Source organism: Thermobia domestica, chromosome 8, assembly GCF_964235325.1.
Source record: "Thermobia domestica chromosome 8, izTheDome1.hap1.1, whole genome shotgun sequence".
In the NCBI taxonomy this organism is placed as follows: Eukaryota; Metazoa; Arthropoda; class Insecta; order Zygentoma; family Lepismatidae; genus Thermobia; species Thermobia domestica.
The window spans coordinates 196,139,416-196,158,073 of NC_137461.1; the positions used below are offsets into that span (position 1 = coordinate 196,139,416).

The 18,658-nt window shown below is 35.1% G+C and overlaps 1 protein-coding gene across 3 annotated transcripts in view; it reads right to left on the reverse strand.

Moving 5' to 3' along the window:
* LOC145693408 (monocarboxylate transporter 12-like) overlaps positions 1-18,658 on the reverse strand; it is an 80,429-nt gene that overhangs the window by 20,069 nt on the left and 41,702 nt on the right. For all 3 annotated transcript variants that reach the window (XM_081769376.1, XM_081769377.1, XM_081769378.1), the window contains one exon: positions 8,112-8,225. In XM_081769376.1, the coding sequence (XP_081625502.1) occupies positions 8,112-8,225 (114 nt within the window). The remainder of the gene's footprint in view (positions 1-8,111; positions 8,226-18,658) is intronic.

The window sequence follows — 18,658 nt, forward strand, 5'->3', positions numbered from 1 at the left end:
TGGTATTAAAAAGGCTAGTTCTACACGTGTATAGAAAAGTAAAATCAAATGAGTAGTTAGTACACATCACTTTGTCTCACTCTATCTCTGACTATAGAAATCGAGGAAGAAAAAAGTATAGAGGTGAGAACATAGGAAGAACAAGCAAAAATATAAGTTGCAGGAAACTGAATATCAAGGGGAGAGAGAGAGAGACATAGAGACAGAGAGAAAAATAGAGGAACGGAGCAAATGATTTAATATACATCGGAAAAGAAGGTTCACAACTGTGCAATACATTTAATGTATTGAATACTCTGCACGCCCGTCTCCACGGGGGGCTAGGGAGGCCGGGCCCCCCCTAAACTTTGGCCGGCCCCAATAAAGGTTTCACGATAGGCTTGCAAATGAACTATAATATGGTGATGAAGTATAATATGATTGGGTCGGGCTCCCCCTAACTTCGCCCCCCCCTATATTTTTGGGCTGGCTACGGGCCTGATACTCTATTTCTTCTAAATTGCTTGCTAGATGATAAATATTAATTTGTAAAAACGTAGCAAATGCCCGCGTTGTCTTGTTTTCTTACTGTTTCAGTAATAGTGGAAAACGTGGTTTATGCAACATAATAAATTACTAATTTTCCCACAACAATCATGTAGATGTCGTTGATGATTTTGAGTTTAACGTCCGTTCTGCAGCGAGACTATATGAGACGTGGACCTACTTATTAACGTGGAATCCGAACCATATGAGCTGCTGCCGGGAATCGAAGCAACCATGTACTGTTGGTAAGAAAGTTCTAAGCAAAAGAAAAAACTGATCAGCAAAATACATAAAACGATAGTCCTGCAAACTATTACTTAAAGAGAATTTATTGTAAAATCAATACATCCATGTGGCGGTATATAGTCGTAAAGTGATTAGAAAACTTAATATTAAACTGTCGATCACATTGTTTTACTTATTTGAATTCAATGTCGTATAGATTCGGTTTTAGCTCTAGATTTCAGCGTTCTCACTTCGATTCTTAACTTGTTGGAAATATGCATTAATCGAAATTATAAAAGTATACGAAATTTAACTAGCTAAAAGAAGAAAATAACATAAAAATCCGGATTAGAGTACGTCGTCGCCAACATGTGCTTTTATTTCAGAGAGCATAAAGTCGAGAAGATCAACATTTTTTTTTTACCATTAAGTCGGTCTATAATTCGATGGATACCACCTCAACCTGCAGTCTCGCATATCCATCCCCAACAGTGAATCGTCACATGACCCATTCGCGCTGAACGGGCCATATATTGTGGATCAAACAGTCTTCCAGATGGGCGATACACACGTGTTTTCCCAAAGTTTCCAGTGGAAAATATTTTCTCATCTGTAAAGACAACAGTGCCCCAGTGACAAGTAATATTTAGCTCTGCAAACGCCAGTCTATCGACTTTGTGATCTTCTGTCAATCTCTCCTTAACAGCAGCCCGGAAGGACCTTAAGCCTGCGGCCCGAAGTCGCCGTCGGACTGTAGTTACATCACCCGGAAAGGCGGTAGACTGCTGCAGTTGTCGGGCACACATGAAAGGCTGTCGACAGCATTGATCAACTAATCGTTGGTCTTGTGTCGGTGAGGACACTCGTGGCCGACCACTTCCAGATTTTCGAGTTAGACTTCCAGTTTCCTCATATTTTTTTCCACCATCTGAACGCTGCTGCACGATGCACGCCTAATCGAGCGCCTGCTTCAGGAACACTCAATCCCGCATGTTCAATAAGAGCGATAACACTCTCACGTACAGAATGATCATATTGCGCCATTCTTACACAAAAGTAAAAGTGCTAAAAACGTCTTTGAATATACGATAATGCACAATATTGCTATACATGACGTCGTATTATGAAAAACATGTAGATGTGCCTGTAATCAACATGTAGATGTGCCTGTACAGAAGAAGTAGATGTGCCTGTAATCAACTGTTGTTGCACGCAAAAATACTCACTCACTGTTAGTAACAAAATATTTTCCATTTTTTTTTAAATCCAATACACTAGAATATAGTAGCAGTTACTATCTTTCAAGAACATAACTTCCATCGAGTGGTGGGCATAAACAAAAGCTCGTAACTATGCAACAGTTAACTTCCATCAAAACCCGCGAAGCACTTTACAGATTTAATCTGATTTATTTGTGCAATTTAGATACATATAAGATTACAACTTGTCTGGGAAATTTGTTCATACTCGTCTAAAACAGTTCTATTCCATTATTCGCCACTCGTATACATTATATGACAAACAACAAAACAGAAACAAGTAAAGTGCAAATACTCTAGACAATATTTTTCAAAACGTACTAGAGAATTAAGATATAGCCGAGCGGTTTAGTAGAGTAGTCTACTACCTCCGCCTTCTCGTGTTCAAACCCACCTGAGGTTTGTGTCTATTCTCTGCTTTCTTTCTTGTGCTTTCACAACGAACGTTTTTTCTATAATTCTTATAAGCTATGACTTGCAAACCCTAAACAAAATACACATGTTTATTGTAATACTCTAATCCGAATTTTTATGTTATTCTCTTCTTTTAGCTAGTTAAATTTCGTATACTTTTATAATTTCGATTAATGCATATTTCCAACAAGTTAAGAATCGAAGTGAGAACGCTGAAGAGCTAAAACCTAATCTATACGACATTGAATTCAAATAAGTAAAACAATGTGATCGACAGTTTAATATTAAGTTTTCTAATCACTTTACGACTATATACCGCCACATGGATGTATTGATTTTACAATAAATTCTCTTTAAGTAATAGTTTGCAGGACTATCGTTTTATGTATTTTGCTGATCAGTTTTTTCTTTTGCTTAGAAATTTCTTACCAACAGTACATGGTTGCTTCGATTCCCGGCAGCAGCTCATATGGTTCGGATTCCACGTTAATAAGTAGGTCCACGTCTCATATAGTCTCGCTGCAGAACGGACGTTAAACTCAAAATCATCAACAACATCTACATGATTGTTGTGGGAAAATTAGTAATTTATTATGTTGCATAAACCACGTTTTCCACTATTACTGAAACAGTAAGAAAACAAGACAACGCGGGCATTTGCTACGTTTTTACAAATTAATATTTATCATCTAGCAAGCAATTTAGAAGAAATAGAGTATCAGGCCCGTAGCCAGCCCAAAAATATAGGGGGGGGGCCGAAGTTAGGGGGAGCCCGACCCAATCATATTATACTTCATCACCATATTATAGTTCATTTGCAAGCCTATCGTGAAACCTTTATTGGGGCCAGCCAAAGTTTAGGGGGGTCCCGGCCCCCTAGCCCCCCCGTGGATACGGGCCTGCAGAGTATTCAATACATTAAATGTATAGCACAGTTGTGAACCTTCTTTTCCGATGTATATTAAATCATTTGCTCCGTTCCTCTATTTTTCTCTCTGTCTCTATGTCTCTCTCTCTCTCTCCCCTTGATTTTCAGTTTCTGCAACTTATATTTTTGCTTGTTCTTCCTATGTTCTCACCTCTATACTTTTTTCTTCTTCCTCGATTTCTATAGTCAGAGATAGAGTGAGACAGACAAAGTGATGTGTACTAACTACTCATTTGATTTTACTTTTCTATGCACGTGTAGAACTAGCTTTTTTAAGTACCAATTAGACATAAGTTATAGGCGGTCTGTCGTGGACATGTTAGACGTAGTTTTCTGCAGACTCCATTCCATCTTTCATAGGTAATGATGGAGGAACAGGGTATTACTGTCAGACTAGCTACATCGGTAGAGTGTGGGATTTCTAATACTATGGTTCTGGGTTCGAATCCCATCCAAAGACTGTAATTTTTTCCATTTAGCAGTTTCCGATATTGTATACGTGCGAATCTCTTAAGATGTTCTCTCTTTCTCATTTCTCCATGTAGATGGATGCTACGAAGAAAAACAATAGAGAAGTAATCTCTTGTTTCAGTTATGGTTGAGATTTTAAAGACATTTTCAGCTTTCGGAGAGCATTTTTATTTATTTAAATAAATATATGTTATATAACACTTACTGTGTGTAATTATGTCTTTGTGGTTTGCTGATTCTCACAGTTATTATATATGGTTCATAACAAAATTTGAGGTGGTCTCCTTTGAAGTGCATGTGTCATTTGTCAATATATGCGCACGTTTTCTTTTCCTTTATATTTCGCATATTCTTCTTTATTTAGTTTTTATCACGTTGACCTTTTTCTCTTTCTCTCTCTTTAAAACTGAGGATGTAAAATGAGAAGAGAAATGAGAAGAACCTCAATCTATTACTCCATCTTGTGAGAAATTTGTGATTTGTAGTCACGTGGTCTATGCATTTCTTGCTCCAAACGAAGTGTGCAGAGGGACGAAGCCGAAGGTTATCCTGGCGTGATCAGTGCCACAAAGACGTTAGGTTGGTTGCCTATGTTGTTGGCGTAGTTTCACAATGAACTTAAACTTTCATGTTGCAGGTTTTTTGCTTCGTATTGTACAATGTAATTGTTCAATAATTAACATAAGCAGGCATTCATTAATTTATATTAATATAATAATTAATAAAACTAATAAGCGGGTGATTGATGACTCAGTGGTAGAGTTTTCATCTATGGTATTCTAACCCAGGACATGTGGGTTTTCGATGGCTAATTTTGTGTTCGAAAATTTTCCCGGTGGAAGGCCTACCTTTCTTATATTTGTTCCATCATCACTCATTAACGAATTTACTTTATCAAAACTCTATAGCCATATATTCATTCTGTCCGTCAGTGAAGCAAACAGTCTCAAGAACTATCTGATGGATTACCAATCAATTTTGGCCATGATGTACAGAGTCAATAGTTAAGAATCGAGTTCCCTGATAAATGTAATATTCAAACCGGAAGCGGTACAAATCAACCATTTCCGGTTTTAACGTTAATCATTATATAGTAAATATGGTAATAGATAGCGAGAAGCGGTTTCCAGTAATCGACATATATATAACATTCATGTAGATAGAATGTTACCCAATTTGTGCATCTGCTGAAAATAATGAGCTTAGGTATTTAGAGAGCATTTTCCGCTTTAGAAAATGTGTGCTTGGTAAAGAATGTAGAGAATTAGCTGAGTCAGGCATGTAGCTAGAATATGGTAATAGGAAGGGGAGGGGGTCTGTCACGAAATACTGTGGTTATTTACCAGGGGCTCAATCATTCTAAACTATTTTATTGGCAACATATATTGGTTCGTTTAGCCAAGATTTCTAATGGGGGGATGATATGAAATACTGTGGTTACACACCAGAGGCTCGATCAATCTAAATATTTTACTGACAACATACCCATATTGATTGGTTAGGACAATAAAATGAGGATATATTAGTAAGTATTTTAATAAGAAGCTATGAAGAAATCTCGAGTAAAAGAATATAAAAAAGTATTGAAAAAGATATAGTTTTCCGAGGTCATTCGAACGGTGTCGAGAATTTTGCGTCTGGGAAATTTGCGCCCTACCTCAAGAACAGGGAAAATTGCGCCTGCGATGTACCTCCACCGGAAAGTTGAGCCCTGCGAAATAAAAGAACCTATTGGAGCTTACGCATTTGCTCGGAGGGGCTGACATTACAGCATAAACAATCCTCCCCCCACAACCATGCCATTTGTGATTTATTTTCATTGTGGCTATATAAGGGGAGAATAAACTTCAATATAAGCCAAAAGAACACAACGGATCAACGCAATCACTGCTTCTTCCAGAGATGATTTTGGGGGAACACTGGCCTCCCCAGAGCTCTCAGAGTGCCCCCTCGGAGGAGACCAAAATAATACGTCTATAATATAATAATAAATAGAATAGTACCAGCAGTGACCCCCCTCCGGAATACTAAGTGTGCCCCCCGGAAAATTTTTTTCTGAAAGAACGACTGGACGCAATTGTGTGTTTGAATTCCAGCAAGTAAACACACTGTACATAGTTTTCTTGATAATATTACTGAACTGATTTTACATTCACTTTACATTTTCTTTTCTATATTTTGTGTCCTGAAAAGCCAAACAACTCGCAAGGATTGTGAACAGAGATATCTGGGTAGAGCCAAACAGCCTTTTGTAGATTAAATTATACTCTTTGATTATATTAATAATTATATATCAGTCATTTATACTTTTTTGTAAATTTTGTAGTATAATGAAAAATTGTATTTGTATGGATTGCCCTTTAGTGAACTAAAATTGTACTTTTTTATTTGTTCGGAATATTATAACGGATGGAGTAACTCACTGAGACGATGATAGGCAAGCCTAGTTCAAGTGTGAGTGGAAGTTACTTTACACAATACAAAAATAAGTTGAATTGTAGGGCGCTAACATCCCAGTGCAAATATGTAGCCGGCGCATTTTCCCCTCTTTTTGGGGTAGGGCGCAAACATCCCAGTGCAAATATATTGCGAGCGCATTTTTTCCTATTTTTGTGGTAGGGCGCAAAATTCTCTCATTCAAGGAAAATATAATGTCCGTGAAGTTGACAAGCCACTTATGTCAGACCCCATTTCGACTTTAAACGTCGCTAGTGCTACGTTAGTGTTCGATAGTGACGCAAATCGTTAGTACTTCACAGATAACGTGTGCTTCTTAAATAATGGATATAGGTCTTCTAACTGCATGCCAACACGCCCACTTCTAAGAATCATCTCAAAAATGAGGTTAACCGTTAGAGCAAGTAAGTGCTCATTAGTGCCATTAACATTAATGCCTCCATCGTACGGCCCTTTGAGTAATGATAATAGCACGCTCTTTGCTAGTCTCAATGCGTCCCTATATTCTCGCGAACATTCTGACGTGCCCAAGTTAGTTACTTTTTTTTTTTTTTTTTGCAACTATTGTTTATCTGTTATTGTTTATTGTTTATTGCTAGTCTGCAGAGTAGTCCTTACATTAATATGCCATTGTCCTTGATAATCATTGCGTATTTACAAGCAGTTTGTTATTACTGTTAGAAGATATCAAAAAACAACAGATAAAATCTACTACTTAACGGTTCACATTTTTCTTTTACAGTACATAAACGATTAATAATAATAATAATAATAATAATAATAATAATAATAATAATAATAATAATAATAAGACTATTCCAGCATAAAAATTATCAATTGCATCCCACTGGCAACAAGCGACGCATATTTTAACTTCACAAAAATTAGTTTCTCACGATTTTCTGGAAAACTACGTATGATAACATCTTCATTATGTCAAGTTGTTTATCTCAGTGTGATATATGTCTTACCTCTGGACAATATCACAGTAAAACAAATATTAAATATTAGGAGTACATCGTACTTTTGGACTACATCTCATTAACCATGGGAAGATTGAGTAGTGTATACTTTAGCATGTAAGTTTCAGCTTAACTTGCATCATACATTCTTAGGATTACAAAAAGGAAATTTGTTCGTTTGCGTTTGAACAAAATTCTTAGGATTACAAAAAGAAAAAATAATTTTTCCGAATTCCGGATTTTTTTCTAAATTCCGGAATTTTTCTAAATTCCGGATTTTTTCCGAAATCCGGAATTTTTCCGAATTCCGGAATTTTTCCGAATTCCGGAATTTTCCGATTTTACTTTCCGGATTCCGGAAAGTAAAAATTCCGGAATTGGCCATCCCTAATATATATATATATATATATATATATATATATATAGAGAGAGAGAGAGAGAGAGAGAGAGAGAGAAATATAGATAGATAGATATTTCAATGTAGTACTGCAGCGTACACTGATATTTGTTATCTTTTCAGAACAGCATTTTTATGAAAATAAATAAATAAGTGAAATAGATATTGCACACACTACAAGAAGAATCGGATAACTATCTCATACTAATACTATTCTTATAGCAAATAACAATTAATTTACATATTCTTTCATATTTTTAATAATTTTCTTGTTTTCAGTTGAAAGCTCTGAATTTGTTTTTCACATTAATATTATGTTAAACTAGCAAACTGAATAGTTACATTTGAAATGTATAAAAATGTTATTCTATTATTCTACTTGGTTACTAGAAACAAATTAAACGATAGTAACTGTGTCAAAGTATTCGCCATTATTCTTTCAAAAGAAATGATGTACTAAGAAGTAGACATACCTCCTAGCATAAAAAATGCAGAATTTAGAGATCCAACCCAAGCAGTAGCAGATCGTGATTCCTTAAACACATCTAAGAAGATAACATAGTACATACTGAAAGTGTAGAAAAGTCCTGAGAAAAGAATGTAAGAAAAGGGTGTCAAAATTTACGTTCATATAATCATACAAGAATTTTGTTTATTTATTTATTTTATTGTAGTAGAGCGTATTGCCGTATGAGCGACAAAAGACTATAAAAATTTGATCACAAGAAACATTCTGAGAGACTGGGAATAGCCTTCATTTTACTTCAACTTGTACTAACGTAATAATTAGAATATAAAAAAAATATTTTAAATAATATAAAATGAAAGAAACAAATAATCAAAAAATATATTTTTATGTTCATTTCTTAAATTCATAACTCGGAGTTTTGGTCCGAGATTTTGCATTAAAAATTAAAATTTGAAAACAAATAAAGAAAATTTATTTTAGAAAAGATTAAATATTTATTAAATAATTAAATAATATAGATAGTTTTATATTTTTCAAATAAACTAAATAATAATGGAAGTTATAAATAATAATAATAAATAGCAAAATAAGTAAAAATACGCCTTTATAACTGAATTTGTCGCCTATTGAAGTTGAAAAGAAAAAGTAAATCAAATCGTAGATTAAAGCTTGCATTTAAAAAAAATTTTTTTTTTCAAAAACATGATTGGAAAAAAGAAATATTTGGAAGTATTTGAGAGACTGTCTACTTTATGAAGCAGCATGTCTATCAAGTCTTAAGCTAGTTTTTAACCACATTTATAAACTGTTCTTTCCACGAAATTTCAATCACAATTGTAAAACAATAGTACCTACATATTGAAGTTTATCGCACAATAATATTGCTTGTACTTAGTCTTAACCATATAAAAAATAAATTTGAGAAGCAAGATTTACAAAGAAACTAAAAGTAATAAATATATTTTATTTTATCTTTCATGTTTGCTTTTGAATTTACAAAATGGCAATAATGGAATTAATAGAATATTTTCATTTAATGAACAGATATAAATAATTTGCTTCATATAGTAAACAGTATATTAAAGATTCTATTTCTGCAATTCAGTTTCAAATCGCATTGGTGAAGGCATTCATACATTTCATTCGTCAAATCGGTGCCAACACTCATACACTTATTTATTCGCACACGCACACGCACCCACCTACACATGCACACACACACACACACACACACACACACACACACACACACACACACACACACACACACACACACACACACACACACCACAAAGCACTTTAACACGAAAATTCATACATACATGTACATATCACTGTAAAAAGTTTGTTGAGGATTATAAACGGAAATTCAATGAATAACCTCAAGAAACATTTAACTGTGATTGTCCAATCTATGATAAAGAAATAGCATATCTATATAAATTATATATATAAAAATGCTACTCTTTTCTTGTTGATGACTGTACAATCGCCAAGAGAATTGAACACCTTTTATACAGTTTCTTTTAACAATATTGTTAAAATGAATAAAAATGTTTGAATATAGTTTTCTGTGATAAACAGTACCTAAATCTGTTTATTAATTACATAGTTTATATATATATATATATATATATATATATATATATATATATATATATATATATATATATATAGGGTGTTAATGAACTATACCGACAAACTGTGAGAGGTGATTCCTCACATTAAAATAAGAGATAAAATTCATATGGACCTACGGCGGAAAGTGCATAGTTTCAGAGCTAGGGCTGTCCAAAATCGCGCAAATGCTAAATTTCAACAGGTTCTATTTTGAATTCCAGAAACTGTGGATGGTGGTCCTTATCAGCGTAAAGGAAGCCACGAAATCATAGTCCAAAAGTGCATATTTCTTCAATTTTCAATAGGTGTACAGGGCATTCCCTACAAGGTGCAGTACTCACATATGCTCTCAATAGAGTTTTCAGATATACCCTGATTTTAAGGAGGGCCCAAAGTAGGCAGGAGGTGAGCCTTGACAACAATGGATATCTAATGCTTCGGACGGAAGTCGAAAGTGTTAGAAACCGGCAGCTTCGTTTTGTGTGTGTTCGGAATAACGTGTGATGCGATGTATTTCGTCACGGTATATTTCACGTTTTCTTCACTTATAAGCGTGAAAGAAAACATTGCAGCATGCGTTCTCCCGAGTACAAGAGACCGTGCTGCTGACGATCCTTAACACTTCCCACATCGTGCCAAAGGATCCCATGTTCACTGCTATCAAGCCTTATCGTTTGCCTACTTTGGACCAATAATAAAGTCAGACCATATCTCAAAATTCGGTTGATGGTATGTCTGGGAATTTCACCCTGGAGGGAATAATCTGTACACCCATTGAACATTAATGAAATATGCATTTTTGGATTGCGAATGCGTGACTTCCTTTACGCTGATAAGGACCACCATCCACAGTTTCTTGAATTCGAAATAGGGCCTTTTGAAATTTGGCTTTTTCGCGATTTTGGACGGCCCTAGCTCTGAAACTATGCACTTTTCTCCACAGGTCCATATGAACTTTTTCTCTTATTTTGATGTAAGGCATCGCCTCTTACAGTTTGTCGGTATAGTTCATTAACACCCTGTATATACAGGATGATCCATTTTAATTTTTCCACGGAAATGTCTCGAAAACGGTTGAATATAAATGAACTCAACAAAAGCTCAAATAGGAAATACCATGAGGCAAATCGAATGGTGATGTCGCGGTGTTCCCCTGGGCCGCTCTTCGTGGGGGCCCGAGGCCCAACTTTAAAATTTTAAGTAGAAACATGGGGCGAGTGACACCTCGTTCGATAGATCTTTAAAAACAAAAAGCGATGCGGCAAAAGATTTTTCATATCGGTCATCGTGTTCAAAATGGCCGCTAAGACATGGTGTCTGTATCAGATAAAAGATCCAGTACCACTAATATGAAAACGGTTGAATATAATAACGGATGAGCATGATAAAACTACATTTCATCTTTTGCATTATGTAGATTATACTTTAATAATCTTTTTCTCCGTTGGATTATTCTCGAGGCGTGGAATGAAAAATACCCTCTGTGATTTCCTATATGAGTTTTATTCTATTCATTTACCTCCAACCGTTTTCATATTAGTGGTACTGGACGTTTAATCTCATACAGGCAGGGGTAAAAGTGCGGGAGATGCCGTCCTGCCACCTCGAAAACATACGTACGACGTCCCCCCCCCAGTTCCTAAAAATAATACAATGGGCAAGGATAGACAAAGGGAACAGCGTGGCGTCATGTCGCTACCTACCATCCCCCCACCTTTTCAGATCCACTTTTACCCCTGGATACAGGCACCATGTCTTGACGGCCATTTTGAAAACTGTGACTCATATGAACAATCTTTTGCCACAACGCTGTTTAGTGTATGCAGATCTATCGAACGAGGTATCGCTTGACCCATATTTTAGTTTAACATTTCTAAGTTAGGCTCTGGGCCTATGAAAGGCGGCCTTGGGAGCACCGCGACAACATCATTCGATTTGCTCCATGACATTTCTTATTTGAGTTGTTGTTTCGTTCATTTATGTTCAGCCGTTTTCATATTAGTGGTACTAGACGTTTATCTGATACAGGTAACATATCTTGGCGGCCATTTTGAATACGGTGACCGATATGAAAAATCTTTTGCCAAACCGCTTTTTGTTTTCAAAGATCTATCGAATGAGGTGTTACTCACCCCTTGTTTCAATTTAAAATTTTAAAGTTGGGCCCGGGCCCCCACAAAAAGCGGCCCTGGGAGGCACCGCGACATCATTATTCGATTTGCCCCATGGTATTTCCTATTTGAGTTTCTGTTTAGTTTATTTAAGTTCAACTGTTTTCGAGATATTTTTGTGGAAAGATTAAAATGGGCCACCCTGTATATAACACCTGTATAACGTGGTATTCAAATTTTGGACACGATTGTACATTTTAGTAACAACACATTTACTCGAGTATATTGAGTCTGTAACTCTATTGCTGTCTAAACTCTATTTTGAGGAGGAGGATGGCATCTCTATGTTTTGGATTTCTAAGTGGCGATTGAAATTTCATAATCTTCACCTCACTAGGCATCATAATTTGTTAGAAAAGGACTTAGAAAATATCTATATCACTGAGAGACCGCTGACTAGAGAAGGAAAAGTGATGAACTTCTATAAACACAAAGAACATGAAAATATTCTTGTATGATGAATGAAATATGTAAATGCTTATTTTAAAAGAAATCAATAAAGGAATATTTAACAAAAATTGGTTCAATCAACTTTTTCCTTTAGTATGTTTAAAATGATACCGAAATGTAAGACGCATTGTCTCTGGGATTCATAAGATAGATTGGTGAGGTATGAAATGGATGGAAATTCCAAGATATGAGGATAGAAACAAGATATGATGATAGAAGCATTGCATGATTACAATGAATTTTATATTGAAAGATTTCAGGAAGTATATTAGAAATTATTGAAGGAGCTATTACTGTGGGATAATATTTTAACTTCAGACATGTTATTATATTATCTAACAACGTAAAATGCTGTTTCATAAACATAATTTTGAATTCCTTACTTGAGTTAACTATTGAGTAAATAACAAAATCACTCATAGTAGTTTAATTCACATCATTAATTTGAAATTCCAAGTGAAAGAAACAAAACAGAAAACAAATATATGACCTGCATGATTGCTATATTATTTCGACAGTTGCATTGCTTTTCACCAATACCATAAGCCTTACGAAGGCATGTTATTCAAATATACTAACTATATATTATAATACAATTAGTTCTGCGTTAAGACAATAGAAAAGAAAAAGTCTTCAAAATTCTGTATTTCATAAGTATTAATATTTCGATATAACGTTAAAATGTTTGCTTATCGGAAGTTAAAAATGCAAGCAAATCAGCTGCGCTCAGGATAAAGCAGACTGAAGCGTGTCTGCATGAAGCAATGTGTAATAAGCAATTAATATCAAGAATAATGTTCAACAAAAAGAATTCTTTTTCCGGAAGTTTCCATACGTCCACTCACCACAGAGATGCTGCAATGGTTGGGGACCAACCTGTAAAAGAAAGGGGTAGCAATAGGGAAGGAAGCTGTGATAAGGTTTTTGGGTTAACGTGAACAAAATAATACTTACCACCTTTCTGATGCTTATGGTTGGAGGTTTAAGAAGTGCGTTCTGGCGGACAGATTGAACACATCACCAGCATATAAGAATGAAAAAGGACTTTTAATGTAATCTAGTCTCGAATAGTGGAGCAATTCAGAAGAAAATATCTTAGGATAATTTAAAACCTCCGAGTGAGGGCTTTAAAACATAAAAGTTTGGTATAAAATTGTATTATTTAAAAGATATCAGAAATACGCAACTGTGGGGCGTTACATCTTAATGAAAAGAGGTACGCACAGTTACTAATGATTGTTAAAAATCGATTTGAATATGTACACTTATGAATAAAAGGATGCATAAGAAAATATACTATTATGTTTCAAACAGTACAAATAAACACTTTTAAAAATATAAAGACAATTGAAATTTTTAACATTTGCATTAAGGTAACTAAGTAACACTATGACCTATGGAACTCGAAGGTTACACGCCACATTCTCAAAGGCTGTCCATTGACTTCGGCCTAAGTCAACTGGATCCCGATTCTACTTTGTCTTTCTATTTCTGCGAGATCTATCATAATATTGACCTCCCATTTCGACCTACCTCCTAATGGTCCTTTTCAGATTAGTAAAGTTAAAATTTCGAAAGCATTTTTACTTTCTTTGAATCTGGCTACTTGACTTGCCCACCTGAGCCTCCTAGGCTTGATGACTCTAGCAATGTTAGGTAAATGTTGAAGTGTCAAGACGCCCAGTACCAAAACGCATACTCATTAAAATATTGCGAAGTTCGTGCCAGAACGTCCAGTCATAAATGACCTATGTTATGTCTTAATCATTATACTCAATTGAAGTGACGGAAAACCCATTCCTATCACAATAGTCTAAACGTAGTCCCACAGAGTAATATAATTTTAATTTTCTCTTGTTATATTGCACTAATTATTTCCCAAAGTTAAAAGAAAAGAACTTTTCTGTTACGGACACGACGCTTGTTAATATGCAGAATATCGGATTATAGCTTCTCGAAGTTTCAAAATTAAAGTTAAGAAATTGAGTGAAAATAAGTTTTCTCTTTATACGATTTCAAGAATAAAAGGGAGTATGTGAATTTCAAATGGATTTTGTTTCTTTTTCCATCCTGATTTTTGCTCCATATATAAAAATAAGACAGTCACGAAGTTGTTCACACTTGCAGGTTTACAACCTAGAGTTCCACGGAGTTGACCACCTTCCCTGTACCATGCCGAAGCTAAAATATATTAAGCTGTAATTACAAGTTACTCTTGTGCAGGGTACCTCCTTTAGCAAATAATGTCCCAATGCAGTCCCGTCACACTTTCACTTTACCCTCAAGAAAAATTTCTGGAAGAAATTCTATTAAGCTGACGCAGAGTATTTTTAGCTAAACTACATGTTCTTGCTGAATCAGGAGCGGCGCCAGAAGTTTTGAAAGGAGGTAACTAGAGAGAAATGCATACTTTCTTTTCATAGGATACTGTATTATATATAACTTCCGTTCTACAGCTGATTTAAAACCTCTGTATAATTCAGTTTGAAGTAGCTGGCTTTTAACTTATACATATTTATCTCTGGCCAGTATGAAAAGGATCATGTTCATTTTGGTGCCAGGTATGACGGAGCATATCATCACAAAAACTGTTTCGAATAATTCTTATATACTTTACCGATAAGTTAAAATTTGGAAAAGTTTATATCACATCATTCTAGCAGAAAAGGATGGTAGGTTCAGAGCGGATGCAAAAATATTACCCACTGTAACACTTAAGGATATGAGCTAGTTTGTAATATCCCCAATAGATATTAACAATAAACTGAAACCAGATTACTGATCTTATATTGACAGAATAAACTACTTTTGTCATTTAGTCTCGTTGAAAAAACATAAAAAAGAGTTATATTTTCTTTTAAGGGAAGCTATATTTCCCTTTAGAATCCCTCGCTGAACCTCCAAAGGTTTATACAGGGTATTACAAAAATTATCACAATATTTTGGGAGCAGATTTCTCACATCAAAATAAGAGAAAAAAGTTCATATGGACCTGTGCTCAAAAGTGGAAATAGGGTGCCAAGTGAACTTTAAAAGTTCATAGCTCCACTACTATGGGGTCTATCTTAGCCGGGTCACATCACTGAGGAACTGGTTTGTGAACTATCTAAATATTCATGTTTAAGCACGCTCCAGTACTTACTTGCACACCAATTTTTAAAGAGGTAGGTGGAGAGTGATCAAGTATTCCCGAACAGCTTTTCTAAATATGATTGTGAACGTAAGGGAGTTTCTCAAAGATGGACAGTTGGATAGTTCACATATTAGTTCAGTGATGTCTTGACCCAATTACGATCGGTCCTATAGTAGTGGAACTATGGAAGTTTAAAGTTCATTTTTTCAGGTTTTCGGCACCCTAAAACTACAAAACTATGCATTTCCGATCATAGGTCCATATGAACTTTTTTCTTGTTTTGATGGGAGGAATCTATTCCAGAAATATTGTGCCAAATTTTTGTAACACCTTATATCTTCATTCTTGTGCAGAAGGATGGAAGGTGTGAGAGAACCCAAAATATTATCCACTGTAACAAATGGAGAGTTTGTAGTAGTAATAGACTGAGAACAGATTATTAGCCTAACCGTGTTGACAGACGAAAAATAGTCTCGACGTCTCGTGTCGTTGAAGAAACATAAAAAAAGTTACATTTTTACTTAAGCGAGGGAGGATGGGGGGAGTAGTCGCTGCTGGGCCACGGAGAGTTTGTGTCTTCAATTTTGCGCAAAAAGAGGAGGAGCAAAATGTTACCCGCTGTAATACTTGGAGATATCAGCAAGTTTATACTAACAATAGATTAAGAACAGAGATTATTGGTCTAATATATTGACAGAGAAACCTTCTTTTTTGTCTTGTCTCTTCAAATAACACAAAAGGAGTTATTTTTATGTTCAGCGGGGGACGCGTGCTCCCTTCTGGGTCTGCCACTGATACAATAAAAATGTAATCACATTGTGAACAGAGTACACAAATTCACATTACAATTACAAAATGGCTTCGCTTCTTGTTTCGGTTTGTTTGTTTATTTTTGTTTATTTTTTTCCTCTTCTTGCTCTAATACTTGGGAAAGCACAGGATTTCATATCCAACAAACCATTTATACTTGTGATGGGATCATATGTAAGCCTATTTATAATAAATTAACAAGCAAAAGTCCTTGACAGCATACAAATTTCACTCTAAACAATATTTGATATCGACATGAATGTAGGTCTTTTGGAATCGTATTCTATTACGAACGGGGATCACTGATCCCAAATTGAGAAATAACCCGAGGCATATATGTACTACTTCATTTTGTAAATTCTGTTTGTGTTGGTCATGTGTAAGGATGATTAATTGCAACTAAATCGTTTACGGTTTTGGAACTAACGTAAGCTGATGGAATAACTTAGTTTGAGATAATTTTTCTTTACATACAAGTCTTCTCGGGTTAACAGCCAGATAAATACTGTTGTATGTTGCAACGTTTCGAGGACTGACATTGTCCTCATCTTCAGGCAGATATGACGGGGTAATAGAGTGTGGAATATATACTTCGTGTGTGTGTGTTTCGACTCTTTTGATTAGTGGTTGAAATGGCGGCTTCTGATTGGTGCTTGAAACGGCGGGATATGATTGGTGTCCATGTTCAACTCATTTGGAATCATGTGTCTGTTATGATTTGCTTTTTCTTGCGTGATTGCAACAGCTTCTTTTATCCTCCTATTATTTTAGTATCTGTGAATAAAATCTTGTGTTTCTAATTGATGCTATGCTCGGCCAGCACGAGTTTAAGATAGGAAGATAAAAGAAGCTGTTGCAATCACGTAATAAAAAACGAACTTTAACGGAGACACAGGATTCAAACATGGACACCAATTATATCCCGCCATTTCAATCACCAATCAGAAGCCGCCATTTCAACCACTAATTAGAAGAGTCCATCAACACAGACATGAAGTATATATTCCACGCACTCTATCGCCTCATCATATTTGTCTGAAGATGAGGACAATGTCAGAACTCGAAACGTTGCAAGGTAGTCATCAGAAAAGTTTCAATAGATATTTAAGTTTTCTTTAGTGTGTAGAATATTACTTTCCACTTTTCATTGATCGATTTATCTATGGATTTCATGTTGACCTCTCTTGTCACCTTTCAAGCTCTATAATACGGATCCTGCTGTTTAAAAGTGGTTCAAACAAGTGGAGTTATATTTAGAAGTCCATTGCCGAGTTAAGAGCATAACTGCATTGCCATTTCTCATTTCCTGAGTGGCGTTTTGGCACTCCAAATGATTTATTCTCAGTCGATAACATTTTTTATTCGGCACTGGGTGTTTTTAGCAAAAATCATTTTTATTCTGTGGACGTTCTGTTATTAGTCCGGTAAATGGTATAAATTATGTAATTTCTTGGTATGAAGTTTCCGCTGTTTCTCATTCCCGTCTATCTTAGGTCCGAACATCCGTTTCAGGATTACATATTTAAATACTTTCAGTCTGCGTTCTTCCCTCAGAGTAAGCGACCATGTTTCATAACCATACAACACAAGAAATATACCATTTTATATATTTTAAGCTTCAAATGTTTCAACAAAATTTGTGAAGACAGGATTTTCACTAAGCACTTTTATTATTACTATCATTTAAAACACAGTTGCAGCAATAACATATGCATATTATTTTGAACTTCTATATATATGTAAAACGATTCCGAGATAAGATATCACAGTCTTTACTTAGAAGAGGTTCTTTGAACTTTTTGCGCTCAATATACTATGTTACTATTATTTTCGGAATTGTTTAGTATGAAATAAACAAAAATGCCTAATACTAAGATTTTGAAAAGGCTAGAGACTATTGTTACAGATAGCAGCCAGTTTTTTACGTGAAGATAATATTCTTGCTTTAAGAGCAATAGCGGAATAAATGTTATTGTTGAATTGTTAGTCTTCATTTAAAATTATTATTAATTTTCTCAGCACACGTAGCATCATTTGTTCCTAAACTATTTTAGGAAAATAATTCTTAAAAACTCTTCCCGTGATTTCTTCTATAACCAGTGCCGTTAAATACTGACACATTGTACCTTTTGTTCATAATTTCTTTGAGAGTTTTAATTAATTCTGTATTATCATCAATTACATTCTCAAAAATATTCACATTTTAGTACGACGTTTCAATCAAGTAAAGTTTTCACTTTGCGCGATTGATTACATGCTTTGGCCAAAACACAGATTCTTCAAAGTTAACAATAAACATTGTATCGAAATGGACAAACGACATATTAGTAACAAGTACTGTTCTAAAACATTTAGTTTTCGTTAGCA